The 16,533-nt window shown below is 46.8% G+C and overlaps 7 protein-coding genes across 7 annotated transcripts; 4 read left to right on the top strand and 3 right to left on the bottom strand.

Moving 5' to 3' along the window:
• Window positions 1-271: 271 nt before the first annotated feature.
• EURHEDRAFT_467306 (alpha/beta fold hydrolase) lies at window positions 272-1,856 on the top strand (the record flags this gene model as incomplete). The annotated part of the gene is made up of 3 exons (XM_040785169.1): window positions 272-428; window positions 503-981; window positions 1,038-1,856. The coding sequence occupies 3 exons, from the start codon at window positions 272-274 to the stop codon at window positions 1,854-1,856; spliced, it is 1,455 nt and encodes a 484-aa protein (XP_040634073.1).
• Window positions 1,857-3,401: 1,545 nt separating this feature from the next.
• Window positions 3,402-4,125, bottom strand: EURHEDRAFT_307956 (uncharacterized protein). Its single transcript, XM_040778295.1, has 2 exons — window positions 3,670-4,125; window positions 3,402-3,610 (listed from the first exon to the last, which is right to left on the bottom strand). Exon 1 carries the CDS (start codon window positions 4,054-4,056, stop codon window positions 3,685-3,687), a length of 372 nt encoding a protein of 123 aa, XP_040634072.1. The 5' UTR covers window positions 4,057-4,125; the 3' UTR covers window positions 3,402-3,610; window positions 3,670-3,684.
• An 826-nt stretch (window positions 4,126-4,951) lies between these two features.
• EURHEDRAFT_519166 (amid-like NADH oxidoreductase) lies at window positions 4,952-6,413 on the top strand (the record flags this gene model as incomplete). Its single annotated transcript, XM_040786760.1, has 6 exons — window positions 4,952-5,005; window positions 5,066-5,110; window positions 5,161-5,208; window positions 5,262-6,155; window positions 6,208-6,281; window positions 6,332-6,413. 6 exons carry the CDS (start codon window positions 4,952-4,954, stop codon window positions 6,411-6,413), a joined length of 1,197 nt encoding a protein of 398 aa, XP_040634071.1.
• Window positions 6,044-7,690, bottom strand: EURHEDRAFT_417454 (nitrilase). The gene is made up of 4 exons (XM_040783204.1): window positions 7,140-7,690; window positions 6,332-7,084; window positions 6,208-6,281; window positions 6,044-6,155 (listed from the first exon to the last, which is right to left on the bottom strand). Exons 1-2 carry the CDS (start codon window positions 7,614-7,616, stop codon window positions 6,518-6,520), a joined length of 1,044 nt encoding a protein of 347 aa, XP_040634070.1. The 5' UTR covers window positions 7,617-7,690; the 3' UTR covers window positions 6,044-6,155; window positions 6,208-6,281; window positions 6,332-6,517.
• Window positions 7,691-7,778: 88 nt separating this feature from the next.
• Window positions 7,779-8,819, top strand: EURHEDRAFT_307937 (uncharacterized protein). The gene is made up of 3 exons (XM_040778294.1): window positions 7,779-7,980; window positions 8,064-8,197; window positions 8,332-8,819. The coding sequence occupies exons 1-3, from the start codon at window positions 7,956-7,958 to the stop codon at window positions 8,686-8,688; spliced, it is 516 nt and encodes a 171-aa protein (XP_040634069.1). The 5' UTR covers window positions 7,779-7,955; the 3' UTR covers window positions 8,689-8,819.
• A 1,313-nt stretch (window positions 8,820-10,132) lies between these two features.
• On the bottom strand, window positions 10,133-12,649 carry EURHEDRAFT_519164 (uncharacterized protein; the record flags this gene model as incomplete). Its single annotated transcript, XM_040786759.1, has 3 exons — window positions 10,133-11,141; window positions 11,186-12,241; window positions 12,297-12,649. The coding sequence occupies 3 exons, from the start codon at window positions 12,647-12,649 to the stop codon at window positions 10,133-10,135; spliced, it is 2,418 nt and encodes an 805-aa protein (XP_040634068.1).
• Window positions 12,650-15,212: 2,563 nt separating this feature from the next.
• On the top strand, window positions 15,213-15,524 carry EURHEDRAFT_467222 (uncharacterized protein; the record flags this gene model as incomplete). Its single annotated transcript, XM_040785162.1, has 1 exon — window positions 15,213-15,524. A coding segment is annotated over one exon (312 nt), but the record flags the coding sequence as incomplete, so codon positions are not given.
• Between the last annotated feature and the right edge of the window lie 1,009 nt (window positions 15,525-16,533).

The raw sequence follows: 16,533 nt of genomic DNA, 5'->3' as shown, positions 1-16,533 counted from the left end.
AAAAACGTGCCCTTGTGAATTGTGATACCAGAACCGTTGATATCAGCGCGGCTAATATGTGGCGGCAAAGCTGCCATGACGCCCGAAGCGCGCAAACAATGAGCTCGCATTGTCTCATCTCTTTTTTTTTTCTCCAAGTTTCTACTTCGGATCAACAATTGAAAATTTCTTTAGATAAGCCTCTTTACTCTAAACTTATCTTACTCTAAAATTATATAGCGCCGCTAGTTATCCTCCATCATTGGTTACTACATCATCTCATCGCAAGAGTATGAGCAGCGCCCTCAACACCATAGCCAGTCGACTCCTGTCGGCGGCGACCTTTGGCTATGGGCTCTTCACGATGCTCCTGTATGGCTTGCTGGCGATACGAAAAGGCTATTTCTTCAAAGGACCGTCGGAAAAGGAGAATTTGGAGCTGCAGTTGGGTATGACGTTTCTATCCCGCTTTCACATGAAAGACAGCTATCATTGTTCACTGCAATTGCTAAATATTCTACAGCTCGCGATCGCCTTTGGAATTTGTCAAAAGAATGGAATGATTTCACGCACCAATTCCTGACTCTTAGCAATGGCTTCCGGTTTCATTACCTCTGCAATGAGTCCACGCCCGAAACGTCGAAACCCGCGACGAAGCCGCTAATCATCTTCATCCACGGTTTTCCTGATAGCTGGGCTGTCTGGCGACATATAATTAGCTCCCAATCGCTCCAAGAGGCCGCCACTGTGGTTGCTGTCGACCTACCGGGCTACGGCGGGAGCGACCAATTGGAGAAATACGCGGCGACGGAAGTGCTTGATAATTTGGCAAATTTCATTGTCGGAGCGAGGGCTAGATATGGAATTGATGGAGAGGATATCGGGGTTGGGGTGCAGAGGACGGTTATTGTGGGACATGATTGGGGGTGTGCGTTGAGTATGCGGTTGGCGAGTGAAGCGTCGGTTTTAGCGGATCGGTTTGTTTTGAGCAATGGGCCTTTGGTATGCTCTCTGTTCTTTGTGATGACTTGGTTGTGACATTGGGCTAACAAATATAGATCGGTTTGGCATTCTCTAATGCCCGCCGTCTGATGAATTCGTCGATCAAGATGTTTAAAACATCCATCTACTCACCCATCCGTTCCCGATCTACTCTCCTCAAAGCTATCAAAACCCTAAAACCAGTCCTTATCCAAACTCTCCTTTCAGGCTATATCTTCGTCATGCTACTCCCCATGGCTTTCGTCCAATACCTTGGCACAGGCCGCAACTACTCCTTCCTCCGCCTGATCCACAAAGGCTCCTACGGCAAAGACAACAAAATTTTCACACCCCAAGACGCCGCAGAATGCATGGCCAGCACCTTGGGCCCCTCACAAGCAGAATGCAACACCAAAACTTCATCGGGAGAGGAATACCCTACAACCGTGAAGAACGAACGCGCCCTCAGCAACTTCCATCACATGGCCAGCTACTACCGCGACGGCGCAGTAACCCGCCGATGGTACAAGTCCGTCGAGACAGTTGCAAACCTACACACCATCTCCCAAGGTAACGAGCTCCGTCGCGCAAGCAGCGGAGCAGGTATGTTCGACGAGAGTCCTGCTGGTGTGCTCAAGGCTTCGTCGACGATTATCTGGGGTAAGAATGACCAGGCGCTAGAACCGCATTTGTGTCTTGGGGGTATTTCGGATTATATGGTTGGCGGGAGCCAGGTCATTCAGTTGCCAAGGTCGGGGCATTTTACGCCGATTGAGAGGGAGAGTCGGGTTGTGCTGGAGAGGGTTGCAGAGTGGGCTGTTAATGGGGAGATGGGGGATGTTGGGAAGGTTGTTGAGGGGTGTTATGAGAAGGCTGTTGTTACTGTGAGGAAGTAGTACATTCAGGTGAGGAGTTCAGTTATGAAAATCGAGTATTTGATTCTGTTCAAATGTGGAGCTGTACAATATGATGCATTCTTTTTTTGACTTTTCAGTGCTTAATATAACCAACCCTCCTTTCTGCTTCAACAATGCAAATACTCTTCCATTATCGCCATTTAAAGTGGACCTTTTTGTGTTTGAATGTATTATGCCATGTAGTGTCTTGCCCTAGAGAAAAAAAAATCTGCCCTAGGCCACAGTCCCCCAAGACCTCAAAATAATGGGAACACCCAAAACGACTAAACACCGACAACACTATTTCCAACGCCAGCAAATATGGATGACTACGGTTCCCAGACGGCACTACCCTTGACAAATATATTGGGATTGTAGTCACAATGAATGGACTAGCGGTTACTATCAGCGACATCCTCTCTGAAAACCTACAGCTCGAATCCAACGAACATCGTGGAGTATTCGAGGTCGTCACAGCGCAAAGTGAAACAGTCAGCTTAAAGCTATGATATCAGTAAGTCAACTCTTAGCAAAACCAACTCCTATAACCCCTAGTCAATCCCACTTACAACCCCAGACTAAGCAACCTCAAACAAATCCCCTACCCCGCCAAAGCCTAGTCCGAGTCTCAAGAGAGAACTCCGACGATCAACAAAAAATGCTATCAGCATGCCAGAACATTGACACAATGCCTCGACTTTTCTCCATTGGGGAGTTGGTCCAGGGGCCGGCAGACCCGTTTCCAAGCGGGTAGTTACGGACGATTGTGATGTTTAGGGCGCGGGGACAGAATGTAGATTGATATTTTTGAGTTGAGTGAGAGAGACTATAGGGTGATTCGTAGGCAGATCGTTAATGTGTTAGAGTAAGAGTTAGACCGTCCATCCCATATTGAATAGTCTACGGAGAGGATCGATGTTGTATAAAAACAGACGCATGCGACAAAAAGGATACTGTTTCATCGACCAACCAATGGAGCATATCTTCTTCGAAAAGAGGACTTCCAAGATGTATGTCCATCTCACTTTTTCCAAACCAAACCAAACTCAAGCATACGAAGTAAGGCTAAGCTAGATGTTGAATTGAAGCTATGCCGTTGGATTCTCCCGCGTCGCAGAGGACCGTTGTCCCCTAGAGCACGCACGGCCGATTACTGAGAACTCTATCGTTCTTGCTTTCAGGATGGGCTGGAAAGGGTCAATTGGTGGTTAGGGGTGCTTGGAGTATCTCTTGTGTTTTGCTGGTCTGTTGCTTTGGTTTGTTTGATTTGTACTTGGTGGTAGGATATCTACGATATCACTTGGTTAAGATGACGGAGTGAGCTTGTTACGTTGGCTAACCGTGGTATACGTTTGTCTCAAAGAGCCTATTTATCATTCCGAAGTGCTACTTTATACAAGCGAACTATGAGAATCTGGTACGATAAGAATATTTTGAACACATGAATACACTTAATTCTCACTGGGCTGACATTATGGCGCATTTACTAGCGTTTTATCCAAGTGGAATAAATGATCCTTAATTTATACACACAAGAAACTATTTGGGACTTTTGATAGCAGTGACTGGAGCATATACATTAATGAACCTGCTTCGCCTGTTTCGGTCATCATTCTCAAAATATTTCCTGATGCAGTTCAGGGCATGGTATTTGCCGTCACATATTCCTTCATTGGTGAAGTGTATTAATAGCCCGTTCATGTTTCTCCAAGCCTGGTGTGCTATGTCGTTTACTTCGTAGCCATCGGACATGCCTAGATGCCATGCCAGCATTCAGCAATACATGTATATTTCTCAGGATGAATGAACATACGACTCCATCTTTCATTCAACTCCATGCCAAATAAAGGTCTATCCTCCATACCCGATAATCACCTATGAAAATTTCAGGCAATTCTCGCAGAGCCTTGTGCAGGGCAATATAGCGTTGCATGGGTTGTCCCTGATAGTCCAACTGTGAGACAATACGGAACATCACCTCCCAGAATTCACTCAGAAATTGGCGAGGATAGTAATTGTCATTTTCTCCTAGACAGCTATGTGGGAAGAAAGAGTTGGCTTTATCAGCTGCTTGTTGAGGCGTGATTGTCGAGTCCGGAGGGAGGTAGACTGTCAGGAGATTAAAGAGGTTCTCTTCAATGTCCATTGGCTCATACATGGTATCGAGGTCAAGACCGAGAGGGTTGTTTGTAGTGGCCATGATTATTTTGTGTAAAAGAGTAAACCATTAATTGAAGTTACCGTGTAGGAGACAGTTGGTTCAGTTAGGTAGATACTTAATTAAATGAACATCTACCAGATATAGTCCTGTAGGCTGTGCGTGGATACAGTTTATCTGAGTCAACTATGATTTACCTGGTGATTCAGGTGAGTCAAAAGTAAATCATGTGAGGCTGTGCGGCTATAGTGGAACTTCTGGGCCCTGATAGTTAGCCTTACGGTGTTAGGGTGTAGGGTTAGGTATATAGATAGATAGGTTAGGCTATAGGTTAGGCTATCTATAGGTACATAAACAAGACGCAGCTCGAAGAGCTGCAATAGAGCCATGACCCTGCCTGCCCCGAATTCTCAGTATTTTTTTTGTATCCAAAATATGTTTACTCGATAGTTTACGAAGCCATGCTTAATTACGGTCAGATTATCATATCGAACTACATCCTTGTGCGAAGTTCTAAGTTGTTTATTTTTGCAATGATCACAATATACCATAACAAAATACCATGAATAAATCGCTTTGAAATCATATAGATTCTCATATAGGTCCATAATAATAGCAATTCGGAAGCATTACGAGCCTGAGCAGAAATTCAGTTGAGTGCTCTGCTCTAGAGTATATGGCTTGAGATATATATGTCAAATGTCACTAGTTGAGGTGATATCTGAACCTCCGGAATCGGAGATCTTCTCGGTGCGGAGATACCGTAAATGGCAATCGATCTTTCGGAGCCGACGGATCAGATAAGATACGCCACATGGTTAAGTATTTAGCCCTGCCGTATAAGAACCTTGATGGCGCCGCATCAATCGATATTCCAGAAACACTCTGCTTTTTCTAGTTGATCGTTTCAACTAAGATATCTACTCAATACACAAAAATGGCCAACACACTCAGAAATATCATCGTTGTTGGAGGATCCTTTGTGGGAAAGGTTAGCCGGAGCTGTCGGGTATCGTATATAGTCAGATTGTTGATATTGACCGTTGGACAGGCTACTGCTTCAGAACTGGCGAATGTCGTTCCAAATACGCATAGGGTGAGTTCTTCAAGCATCCTATATTGAACATGATTGCTAACACGACTCAGGTTCTCTTGGTTGAACCGCATAGCCACTTCCACCATTTGTTCACTTTCGTAAGCCTCTTTTCCCCTTCGACTTTAAGAATGACTACTGATCACGGGTATAGCCACGATTTGCTATTGTCCCCGGCCATGAACATAAAGCATTTATCCCATACACTGGGCTCCTTTCTTCCAACTTGAAGGGCTCTCCCTCGCGCCATTCCGTCATCCAAGCACGTGCTCTATCAGTCCAACCGCACCATCTCCAGCTAGACCGGGAATGGCAGGGGTCGAACCAAATCCAATTTGAGTACCTTGTCGTCGCAACAGGCACGCGCCTTGCGCAGCCTGCGGGGATGAAGCATGACGATAAACTTTCTTCCGTGTCGTATCTGCAGAAACACCAAGCAGATGTCAAGCGCTCCAAGTCCATCGTCATCGTTGGCGGCGGAGCTGTTGGTGTGCAAATGGCGACGGACTTGAAAGAATATTATCCGGACAAGGAAATCACGGTCGTGCAGTCCCGGCCAAAGCTCATGCCCCAGTTCCACGAAAAGCTCCACGAGATTGTCAAGGCTCGTTTCGATGAGCTTGGTATCAAGCTCGTAACCGGTTCCCGCATCGCAGTTCCCCCAGCTGGCTTCCCGAATACCGGCACACCGTTCAAGGTCCAATTAACAAACGGAGCCGAGCTAACAACCGACTTTGTCATCATGGCCACCGGCCAAACACCGAACAACCAGCTCGTCAAAGACCTACCACTCTCAGCAGCGTCATCCATCACGAACCCCGACAACGGATTTATTCGTATCCGGCCAACGATGCAATTCCAAGACCCGAATTACTCGCATCTGTTCGCTGTTGGTGACATTGCTGACACTGGGGTGCGCAAGGCTGCGAGGCCGGGTGCTGCACAGGCGGGTGTTGTGGCGAGGAATATCCAAGCGCTGATCGAGGGGAGGACGCCTGAGGAGAACTTTGAGAGAGCTCCTGGGGCCATTCATATTACATTGGGATTGGTAAATTTTGTTACTCGAAAATGGTAGCATTTGGGGCTAACGATGATTGCAGAAACATAACATTGTTTTCCGGAATCCGAATGTAGCGGAGGGCCAGACTGAACCGACAATTATTCAGAAGCCTGAGTAAGTATTCCATACTCTTATTCGGATGATTCGAGCTGACGGTTGCGCAGGGGACAAGAAGATATGAACGTGGAGGGAATGTGGCAACGATTGGGCGTTGCAATTGAGAGCCAACACCAGTATCATCTGTAAATATTTGCATCTTGTTAGATCTACGGTTTTGCGTCTTTATCCTATTTATGAGCCCGTTGGGGTCATTTGCCACGGAATATATAACCTAATACTCCCACCACACTTCAAACCGGAGGGGGATTCAAATCCAATCCTTCCACCGTAAGCTTAAACGCATCGTTCCTCGAATAACTCCCCGCAACATCCATATCTAACCGCCCTCTCAGACAATCATCAAGATCAATCTCCGCAACCGACAATCCTGCCTCAATACCCGCCTCATCATCCGTACTAGCCTCCCAAATCGGCTCAGACAGAACCTCACCTAAAGGACCAACGATGCACGAGCCACCGCGCGAGACGTACTCGTCTGCGGAGTTCTGACTCTGAGAGTACTTTGTGATCCACTCTGGCAAGTCTCTGCGGCGTACAGATTGGTTTGCAGAGAGGACGAAGGTGCGGCCTTCGCCGGCGACGGTGCGCATTAGCGGAAGCCAGGTGTCGCGACTGTCTGCTGTGGGGGCGAGGTAGATGTTGACATTCTGGGAATAGAGGCTTTGGCGGAGGAGAGGCATGAAGTTCTCCCAGCAGATTGCGGCAGCTAGGGTAATTGTGACGCCGTCGATTTCGGTTGTTACAGCTCTGAGGGTTGACGGGGATCCCTGTGCCCACACAAGGCGTTCTGACCCGGTCTGCAGCATGTCAATAATCACCCAAGTAAATATAAAGAGCGCAAGGGAAACCCACAGGCATAACCTTCCTCCTCTTCCCAATAACCCCACTAACAGGATCAACATAAACAACCGCACAATACAAACTCCCCCCCGCCCTCTCAATCACCCCCGTAACCAAAAAAACCCCCGTCTTCTTCGCAACCCTCTCCAACATCTCCCTTGTCCCATCCCCCCGATACTCCTTCCCCACCGGAAGCGGCAACTTCCTCTCCACCCACTCATCCCCCGCGCCCGCAGGCGTATCACCCAGATCAACCGCGGCGTTGAAGTATTTGAGAAATTGGTCGCGGCCGTGCGGTGCACGCGCGCCGACTGCTGTTCCGAAGTCACAGGTGCGTGGGTAGCCGCCGAGGTAGGCTTCCGGGAAGAGAAGTAGGCGGATGCCCTTTGTGGCGGCATGGGAGGTTATGGTTTCGAGGGCGGAGAGGGTGGCGGGGAGGGAAGATTGTGTGCGCGATTGCGCGACAGCGACTTTGAGAGTTTGGGGCATGGTGCTTGGTGATATGGAGAGTTATACTATGTAAAACTGATGGTGTTATAGAGAAAAATCTTGAGCGAACGCCGAATGGTTTCCCCGCATTAGGCCTTGGCATATCCCGATTGTCCACGGCTCGGAGTGCGGAGTATATTGAACTATACAATGTTTTGGCAACTCTTAGCATGACGAGCTGTAAATAGGCCAACTAGAGCTTGTATGGATGCTACTACTATGGCTCTTACTGCTATAGTTTCGGTTAATGTAGAGTCGGTGAAGGCGCTACTAAACATTTGTATTTTATGCTGCAGGATATTATTCTGCGACAACTCTGTCAGAAACTACATGAGCTAGATGAACCTGTTTCATTTTAAACACTGTAAGATACACTGTCCAATAAATACTCCACGAATAGCAATTTGATATGGAGCGGTATTATGCTAAATATTCTAAAATTTGCAGCATTAAGCCCCCCCCCCCCCCCAAAGAAGAATAAGATGCCGGTAATCCTCCAGCAGGAGACGCCACATACTGTACGCCACCATTATACCAATCTTGATGCCGAAATGGCTATGGATATCGACGACCAAGCCCATGTAAGCCTCGCCGATTACCCAGTTCCTAATACACCACCCGGTCAAGGAAGGGGAGGACCAACCACAACCTCAACCCCAAGAACTCGCCTATATGAGTGCCAAAGGAATTGCCCAACCGGCTGATACCCAATCAGAATACCCACACTCTCGCCGTTCAGAAACCGCAGATGATCGAGATGAAATCATTCGTATACTTCGTGATGAAGTTGATACACTCCGCCGGGCTAGACAGGCTAAGCTTACATTATTCGGAGGGGGCAGTCAACTCATTGAGCGACCATCAGAACTGTTTGAGCGATCAGATAGTCGATCAGCGATTGAACATGAGGAAAGGAGAATCCAACTGGAAGAGCAGTGGGTTCAACGAGAAAAGCAGGAAGTCTGAGAGGAAGAAAAGAGACCCCATGAACTTGCAAAGACTCACTGGCGAGGTACCTGACGCCTACAAGGCCGGGGTAACTATTCTGAATGAGAAAGAGCCTCTTGTTTGATGCAGACTATATCGGCGCGCCCGAGATATTGCGCCCCAATGATGTCTCTAAAGAGACACTTTTACAATAAACTACATACAACACACCTGTACGATTACTACGCACCCGTACATTGGACCGCTTGACGCGTGATATCCTTTATAAAATCCATGCAGACCATACCCAACACCCGAATGAGCTCCTACCACACTTAGACACTGTTTATAGTGTTTCTCCCGCGGAAAAACGCCTACTTCTTGTTAAGGCACGTTTGAATTTTAAGCCGAACGGAAACACCATTACAATGATGTGGCAGTGGCAGTGTATAAACACTAAGATAGAACAGGAGTATGTTGTCTCAGGGCTATGCCATGATGTAGGAATCGTTCTTTTGGGTGATTTCCAACATTCATTTGTCCATGCGCAGTTGGATAACATTGTCACTCCCTCCAAACGCGACAGTTTCCATTGGATATAGACGGTATAATCAATCAAATTGAAAGCCGAAGCGAGCCCTCAATGGCTACTTACCACCCAGCTTCATACACCATTTATCGACAAAAACCCTGGTATGGACCATACATCCCAAGATCGATCAGCAATCAATCAAATGCAGGTATGCCTGAGGGGGAGACTAGACGAGCAAACACCTCGGATGGCATCCAACCAATCGATGTCAAACAATCAAACAACCAATGAGTTACATGATTTGGTTAGTTAACTACATAAGCAGCCACGTACGGGACATCAACCCCAACCAGGTGTAACCAGGAGTGAAGGACTTTCTGCGCGAAAAATTTAAGCCTTTGTATATTATAAAACTTATATAGTCAGTACATACGACCATAGGGTGTGGAGAACAGGACTTCCCGTTCGCTCAGCCGTACTTAAGCCAGTATTATGAACGTGGTCAGAACATACCTGAGCCCTCAGGGGCTCGCCGCTTTTTGGGTGATGACTGCTAAATTGCAGGGTGAGCTCAGGTGAGTTGGGTGATGCTTTTCACAACTAGGGTGAGTGGGGTGATTTAAGGGTGAGTGGGTGAGTGCGAAACCAAATGGTCTCCTTATAGACATAAATAGGTTCAGGGCCCCTTTCTAAAATGACCATAGCCACATTATTCTAAAGACACTGCTTGAGATATCTGGGGTTGAGCACCCAAATCACACCTGTTTCACAACCACCCTCATTCCAAGTGATGTTGCCTTCTGTCGGAATCACAGTTTAGTCAGGGTCGAAAGTACGTATCGAGCGTGTACAGAGTATCTTTCATTCTGTTTAAATACAGCAATCATGCCATACTAGTCTCTTGACTGCTGATCCCAGGTTACACGAGGGAAAAACTGTCACAAACCTGATTGCATTCCCAGATGAAAACATGAACCATATAAAAACTGAAAAGTAATAACTTTCCAAGTATTGCGCACTATACAAATAAAATCAAACGAAGACCATGCAACTCAGTTCAAGCGTAGGGACGCCCAAGACTAGGTGCTATAGCATCAAGCGAAGAAAAGCTGCAGTGCCCCTCAGATTGCTCTCCTCCATCAGAAGAAGCATTCTCTCCAGTCAACAACTGCACCTGGCTTGCGTGACTTTCCTGTCCCTGCCAACTTAGATCCAGGGTCAAGGACCTCTCCCCATCCGCAGTACTGAGCTCGTGGTACCTTCCAATATCAAGACTGGATTCTGGACGTAAACCGGATAAAGAGCGTAGAGCTCTTTCCTCTTCGCCGGTCTCTACTTCCCCACTGCTTATTCTCGGATCGAGTCTGGCTGCTTGTTCTGGGATTTCACCCCACTTGATGGGCTTGAGTGGATCGCCACCACCAGGCGGAGGATGGCAGGCAGCGCTGATGGCAGCGCTGCAACTAACGGCGAGTGGGATGTTTGTTTTGTAACACTTCATTCCCATGCCGAGGATGGCGCAAACCATCAGACCCCCAAGGGACATGGCAAAGATAATGGCGATGGGGGAGTACCCACAAGCAACCAGCTGTTTTTCAGGTACAGGGTTTCCCCTTGCATCAAATGGGAGGACTTGCACATAGAATAAGCTCTGGGAAATAAGCCAATGTAGCAACGTGTGGGCAACCATGAGAGGGAAACTATATTTGTATGGAAGAGTGAGGTAGTAGGTCGAGCGTTGGTGCCCCTTCGGCCAGGAAACACGCAAAGACTTGCGTTGTTGGGCATAACCATCATACTCGGCAGCTAGAAGCATGGTGGTTAGTATATTGTTATACAGGAAATATGCCACTGAAACTGGAATTTGTGGGCAGTTTGCAAGCAAGACCGCGGATAGAGTTGAATCATCCCAGCCATATTCCGAAAGTTTCATTAATGCGTTTGCTGATGGAGTGCCAAAACCCAGGTTCCAGAGACTCGAAATCGAGGTTTCTTCGGCAGCAGAAGCTAGTGAAATGATGGTAAGCCTAAGAAGGTAGCCCGAAATCCCAAGAAGAAGAAAGCATCTGTAGAAGTTAGGCGAGCCATCAGAAAGGTGAGGTGAACATACAGACTGATTGTTCCCACCCAATATGAAATGCTGACCGATTTCATCCATCTCTTCTTGCCGGGTTGGAGGGTTGTAGATGATTGAGAGGATTTTGTGATATCGAACTTGGACAATAAGCAGTTCCCCTCAGTCATCGTATCCGGTTTGTCCATAAAGGAAGACACAGCATCACCGACAGTGAGGAGTATCTCTCTCCTTTCATCGTGAGCTGTCAAGAACATGCAAAAGACCTTGGCCGCATTACAAAAAATGACAGCAAGACAAATAGGGAGGTTGAAAACGAGTTGGCACTTTTCATCAATTTTTTGGCTTCGGCAGTGATCTACCATGTATGGCTCTTGGCCCATGCTAGAATAAGGATGTGTGGCACATACGGACCCTGCTGGCTGGACTGTAACATTACTCGCCCAGGCGCTGTTATTCCAGTGACTGGCATCGTCGAGATATCTTTGCATCTCTTCTGCTTTGGGATATTGGGCCATCAAGTCCAGGAGGGTCTTCAAGTCATTGGGCTTATAACTCAAGGGATTATCCCATGTAAAATCCGATACGTTTTCTTGATTGAAAGTATAGGTATCATTCGTGAACACGGTCGCGCTGACCAAGGGGAACGTCCAAGGCTCGGCAACCACAGACCAGTCACCGATCAAAAACCCTTTTTGGCAGTTTTGATTCCCTGGATCCGGGTTTGGTAAGTCGACGTAACGCAAATACTCGCACATCCATCCAAACGGGTTGTTTGCAAAGCCCGAAGGCCCATTCTGGCTGTCAGCCAATAGTAGCGATTTGTTGTCGACTGTCGAATTGTTGGTAATGATAATCAGATTTCCTCTGCCAGCAAGGAAGTCGACAGCATAGGTATCCTTGCACTTTTGCGTGTCGAGCTTCTCGAATTCTTCAGAGTAAAAATCCGACATGCTCATAGCAATGTTGTCTTCGAAGCAGTTCGCAAAATCTGTATCATTGTTTGGTTGGCGTTCGAAGTCGAAATCACTCGATGCAACAATGACATTATATTCATTGGTACCCAACGCATAGAAGACAGCAGAATTGTATCTGAGCTTGTCAGTTAGAACCAAAAAACAACGAGAACATAGATTTGCAAACGAACATTAGATGAATTGGTAGGGAGGATACCAAGAGCACCATCCATAATACACGTCTTCTCAAGCCAATGAAAAAGAGATTCTTCAGACTAGGTATTCCTATATCAAGCCATTCTTGTTGAGGGTGCAGGTCATCAATGTTTTGGCGTGACGGTGAACTTAAGCACTGCATGCAATAGTTGCTGGCTGCCAGCATAATTGTGCTGAGTATATTGATCATTAAATGCAACCCGCGAGCCCAATTCTTTTGGGTTGAGCATTTGCCCTCGTAAAGTGTAGCAGAGACAAATCCCTGGTCCTCGGTCCTTGAATATGCAACGGCAACAGCAATGATGGTTAGGATGATATTTATAATCATGACAATGGTGGCCGCAAAGGCACATAAGAGGACACCGATGACCCATTCTCTTTTGTTATCTCTGTCTCGTTGAGTGAGCTCTTCCACTTTGCTGGTCAGACTCTGAGGTAGTACACGAGAAGTAAAGCTTTTCATGAGAGACGGGCCGGAAGCATTGAGGTGATCAGAATGGCTAGAAGAACTGGGGGCCCTGTAAAACCGATTAGCAATAGTATTCTCACCTGTCCATTGGACTGAGAAAACGAACCGGTCGAGGTCAAACTCGTCATTTCTAATTTTCGAATGACGCCGTACCTGGCTATATGTGACTCGACCAAATGGCCAATACCAAGGACGGTCAGAGGATCGCGGTGATAGAGTAGTGTTATCCATAATCTTTCTCTCCAAATTTTCGAAGCGATGTAGACTTGCCACTAGCCAACACGGCTTCATGTTGTTAAATATAATTACCCCAGGATGTAATACGAGGCAGACACAAGGTTGCTACTCAGCCTTGTGTCTGTCAATTTTCATATTATGCCCATCATGGAAAAGATCTGCCAGATAGAAAATATCATTGGTTAGAAACAAAAAGCAATCAGCACCCTGCATCAATGAGCAGAGGGGTTGTTATTTTTAAAGACCAGGTTGAGTACGAAGTATGAACCCGGGCAATCAGCTTCCCCTTCATCAAGGGTCTAGCTTCTTGGCTCGAGACTTGATTTGCGTGGGAGGATTTTTTTGCTATACTCCGCGACTCTACCATAGTATTCCAATTTAAAAATAGAACCCAGAGTATTATCTGTTGCTTTCTGTCACGGGCTCGGAATAGTAGATAATAATGAATCAATGTTCCTATCTAGACTATTGCAACCATCGACGAGAATATCGAATCTGGAGAAGAAAAGAGAAGAGGAAATCTATCTAGGTAATGAAGGGGTTTTATAGAGGTTGTTGGCGACATGGCTGAGTAGCAGCATTTGCGATGTATCATTCACTGCTGCAGCGTTGAGCCGTCATATATGAGTCGTCACATATGAGTCGTCACAGGAAGTAGATCGCCTGAAGGAAGAACTCTCTGTCTTGCATCTCAAACAAGAGAAAACCCAATCCCGGGACCAGGGAATCATTGAATACCAGAAAGAACAGCTACAGGAATCAGAGCAGAAACGTCTTGAAGCTTAAAGGAAAAGGATGAAGCGCTATGTATAGTGACTCCTATGGTTACTACACCTGCCCGGACTCCTGAACCTGCTGCTGAAATACTGACAGTTGCCCTGGTGGGAGCGCCTGTGTTGATTGATCCCCCATCTACCAGCTCTGCCAGACTCTCTGAACGCTTACCTGACCCGGACCAATTCAAGGGTGATCAGAAGGACATTCGCTGATTTATCTTCCAAATCCACGAGAAGATGAATGTTAACCATGACCATTATCCCACCCCACAGAGCCGCATGACCTATGTGACCAATCGCCTGAGAGGGGCCCCATACGCCCAGGTTCTACCATATATCAAGAAGGGAATCTGCCAGTTGAAGGATTATGAAGAAATCCTACAAATCTTAGATCGAGCCTTTGGTGACCCAAACTGTGTGAACAATGCCTGTAATAAACTCTTCTGTCTGCGCCAAGCCAACGAGGAATTTGGCATGTTCTTTGCTGAGTTTCAGTGCCTCGCTCTGGACGGAGAAATGTCTGAAGATGTCCTGCCTATCTTACTTGAACAAGCCATCAACCAAGAACTTTGAGGAATGTTCATGCATAATGAACCTCCAAGCCATGAATACTACCAGTTTGCCAGTTTCCTACAAGATTTGGAAAACCGCCGCCGTCACTATGAGAATAACCCCCATCTGTTGCCCGGATTTACACCTCAGCTGCAAAACCTGTTCAACCTGTCTCCAAACCTGCTGAACATCCCGCTACACCCCAGCCCATCAATTATACTGTTGATTCTATGGATTTGTCTTCTGCCTGCTGGTACACTACATCCTGTTGAGACCGCGGGGAATGCTTCCATTGTGGCTCCAGGGACCATTTGGTTCGAAACTGCCTGCTCCCTGATAACCGTCCTATGGGGGTTTGCCCAGCCCAGAGTGTCACTGGCAGCCCCGTGACCGCACCGCTGATTTTTGGGGGCCCCGTTGGGGTAAGCTGGTTTGGGGCACCCTGCCTCAAAGCCCCACCCCACCCCGTTTACAAGGCCTTACGGGAAGGCATGGCTTTTTAGCAAACGCTCCATGCTGATTCCTCTATCTATCCTATATGTATACATACCAATATATATGTCTTTAGCTGGTCGCTCCATGTCAGGTTGATGTCGTCGATACGTTAATTGGTATGGAAATACAGAAAACACCGAGAATTTCGGGCGGGCTGGGGGCCTCGCCCCATGAGCTGCCCCGAACTAACTATGATTGGTGTAGTGCGATATCCGATTGACAGATTGGGTATAACACGGAGAGTCTCGGGGTTTTGGGGCGGGCAGCATCATGGCTCACCCCGCCCCGAGTGACACTCTAACCCCGGGGGAAGGGCCTGCTTGAACAACAGTCTAAGGTATCTCCGATATATTTTAACATTGCAAGTCCTGACAGACATGTGGAAGGAACGGAAATACTTCGACTCTGGTGATTACGCTCTTTCTGCGGCCAACCGGGCGACTGATAACAGTGCTATCCAAACCGGCACAGCTCGTCCTCTGCGGAAGAGAATTTCACACCCCTATGACTCAGTCCTCAACACTAGCAATGCCAATAACGATGCCAACAAGGACCTTCTTATCGAAAGAAACCTGGGTCCAGAAATGACAGATAGTCCTCTGCATTGGCGAACCAATATGGGAGATGGAAAACCCCGGAAGTGGCAAGGAACAGAATTAAAACATCAGCAATGACTGAAGACATACCAGAAAAAAAAAAGACTCTTGGATTCAACACAAATTAGGTTCCCATGGTAGGCTAGTATAATGAAACATTGGATTGATAAAAAGGAATTGCGTCTTTCACGTTCTTGTTTTATACCTTTCCAAGGCAATCTCTCGACTCATTTTCATGTAGTTACTTATTATGTCATATGTCAGATATTGAACAAATAATTCTACTTTCATTCTTTTTTGTAGGGATTACGTTGCGTGGCATCAGTAGAGTATGGTCTTCATCCAGGGTCCCGAGTTGTAAGCTTGTAGTTCTGGTGTAGGGCTTGCTAAAGTATGGAACTCCCCTAGAATTCTACTAAACAAAATAGCAAAGTAACTCGCTCTAACAAGCTGCTTGTACCCGTGCTGCTATGGAATTTTACATTACGTCTCTCTCAATAACCCGGGGAAATCACAACCTCCTCTTTTAGACGGTGTATTCGGACTCTGGGCATGTTGTCTACAAAGACATTGATCCCAACCACCCTGATTAGATAACAATAACCGCAAAGAAGTACCTCAATAACCCATCGAGGTCGTGTGTGTTCTTGACGATGCTGCCAAGAAGCTGCATGTGGTGGACACCACCCGTAAGGTTGTCTATGATGGCGATTTCCGGGTTTGAGCAGTGATTCAAATGGCCGAAATACCGGCAAATAACCCATCATGTCCTTTTCAGATTGCCAGTTTGGGACCATTTGTTGCGGAAGTGGAATGGGAGTTGGGTAATTATGTGCCATGTATTGGCATGACTTTGAAAATGGGTTTAAGGCTGGTATCACTGTGGAGACAGTATACAAGCACCGAGCACCCCATGTTGGCCTTTCTTAGTGCAAATATGACATGCATATCGGTGCCCGGATGTCTATCAAGATCTGTCGCAGTTCTTGACGGTAAACCGAATCAGCCAGTATAATGAATCCCGCTGGAGATGTTCAGAGAACTGAGCCTCCGTCAAAGCACTTTGCAAATTGATTGACCATATACT

Source organism: Aspergillus ruber, assembly GCF_000600275.1.
Source record: "Aspergillus ruber CBS 135680 unplaced genomic scaffold scaffold00050, whole genome shotgun sequence".
Classification (NCBI taxonomy): Eukaryota; Fungi; Ascomycota; class Eurotiomycetes; order Eurotiales; family Aspergillaceae; genus Aspergillus; species Aspergillus ruber.
Note: the sequence above shows the minus strand (reverse complement) of the source record. Positions and strands in the feature narration are given on the sequence as shown.